Here is a 1296-nt window from a genome sequence, read left to right as displayed (position 1 = left end):
TTTATGTCATTATGATTTACAAACGCATTTTTGTCTCGTGTGGATAGATTAGTAAATAAAATGTGAACCGGCCGTTTCAACTTTGCCTGAAGCCACGAGATGTCACTAATGACTCGTTTGGCAATCAGGAGCTTATATCGCCTCCATTAACTCATTATCGATTAATCTCTCGTGTTGTATTATAATATTCCGCTGTATTGAGTATCTGGCGTCGAGCGCGCGCCGTGTCGGTAAATAACGGTTTATTATTTGAGAGTCGCGCGCGTGTTTCCACACAGGAACACTTCCTCCCACCGGATGGCGCCTAGTTAGGGAGCGGGAGCAGTAATACACTACTCACAGTGTGTATCATAGCTACGCGCAGTCAGGGATGTAGAAGTGCTGTATTAGTGTCTGAGGGGATGGCTGGACCTGTCCTTTCGCACTCCAGATGCTCACTATAGTGCTGTCTATGTAGTGTAGTGCGCTGCGGGCGTGTCGTTCTCCGTCGTTTTAGGGTTTTTATGTGTAACTGATGTACAGTAGATGAACACCGAGTCACAGACACTAAAGCCATAAGGGGATCGTGAGTGGCGGAAGTGGGGCGGTAAATCAGTGCCCTCGGTAGTGTGTTTGCTGTAGTACAGGCGGCGCTTTGTTTCAGTCGCACACACACACGCCCGTGCCCGACACACACACACGCGCTCGACGCGCCGCCGCGCATTTCCCGCTGGAAGCTCGACACGTCACGCAGAATCTAACGGAAAACAGCGGCGTTTGCCTCAGGATGAAGCGATGATCGCGCCGCGCTGATCTGACGGAGAACTCGCGCGGATTCCCCTCAGAGAGACGAGAGGATTCTCCCGCATTCCCGCCGCTGGATCTGAGGAGAATAACGCGATGCGCGCGCTGTAAACACACACACACACACACACACACACACACACACACACACACACACACACACACACACACTCGCGCTTCATCCACACCCGACGGACACGATGGAGGAAGTTTTCACGCCTTTGTTGGAGGATTTTCTGCGGTCTCCTCTGGTGTGCTGGGTGAGCGCGCGCTGGGCGCTGATCATGTCATGTGTGTGTGTGTGTGTGTGTGTGTGTGTGTGTGTCGCGCTCATGTGTGTGTGTGTGTGTGCAGGTGAAGACGGTGTCTCAGCTCGTGTCGGACGGCTCTCCTCTGGCGGACTTCATGACTTTAGTGGACGGAGTGTATCTGAACGACATCATGATTCAGATGTGAGTACACACACATGCGCGTGCCCGAGAGAACGCGCACAATCAGCTCCACTCCTTCATC

At 52.5% G+C, this 1296-nt stretch overlaps 1 protein-coding gene across 1 annotated transcript in view; it reads left to right on the top strand.

The window, feature by feature from the left end:
• Window positions 1–920: 920 nt before the first annotated feature.
• The window catches only part of ccdc88ab (coiled-coil domain containing 88Ab), a 94934-nt gene continuing 94558 nt past the window's right edge, over window positions 921–1296 (top strand). The window contains exons 1-2 of the mRNA XM_079842323.1: window positions 921–1043; window positions 1138–1235. Of these exons, the coding sequence (XP_079698449.1) occupies window positions 984–1043; window positions 1138–1235 (158 nt within the window). The 5' untranslated portion in view covers window positions 921–983. The remainder of the gene's footprint in view (window positions 1044–1137; window positions 1236–1296) is intronic.

This window comes from Gobio gobio (assembly GCF_949357685.1).
Source record: "Gobio gobio genome assembly, chromosome: 18".
Lineage (NCBI taxonomy): Eukaryota > Metazoa > Chordata > Actinopteri > Cypriniformes > Gobionidae > Gobio > Gobio gobio.
The sequence above is the reverse complement of the archived record's forward strand: the minus strand, read 5'-3'. Positions and strand labels throughout refer to the sequence as shown.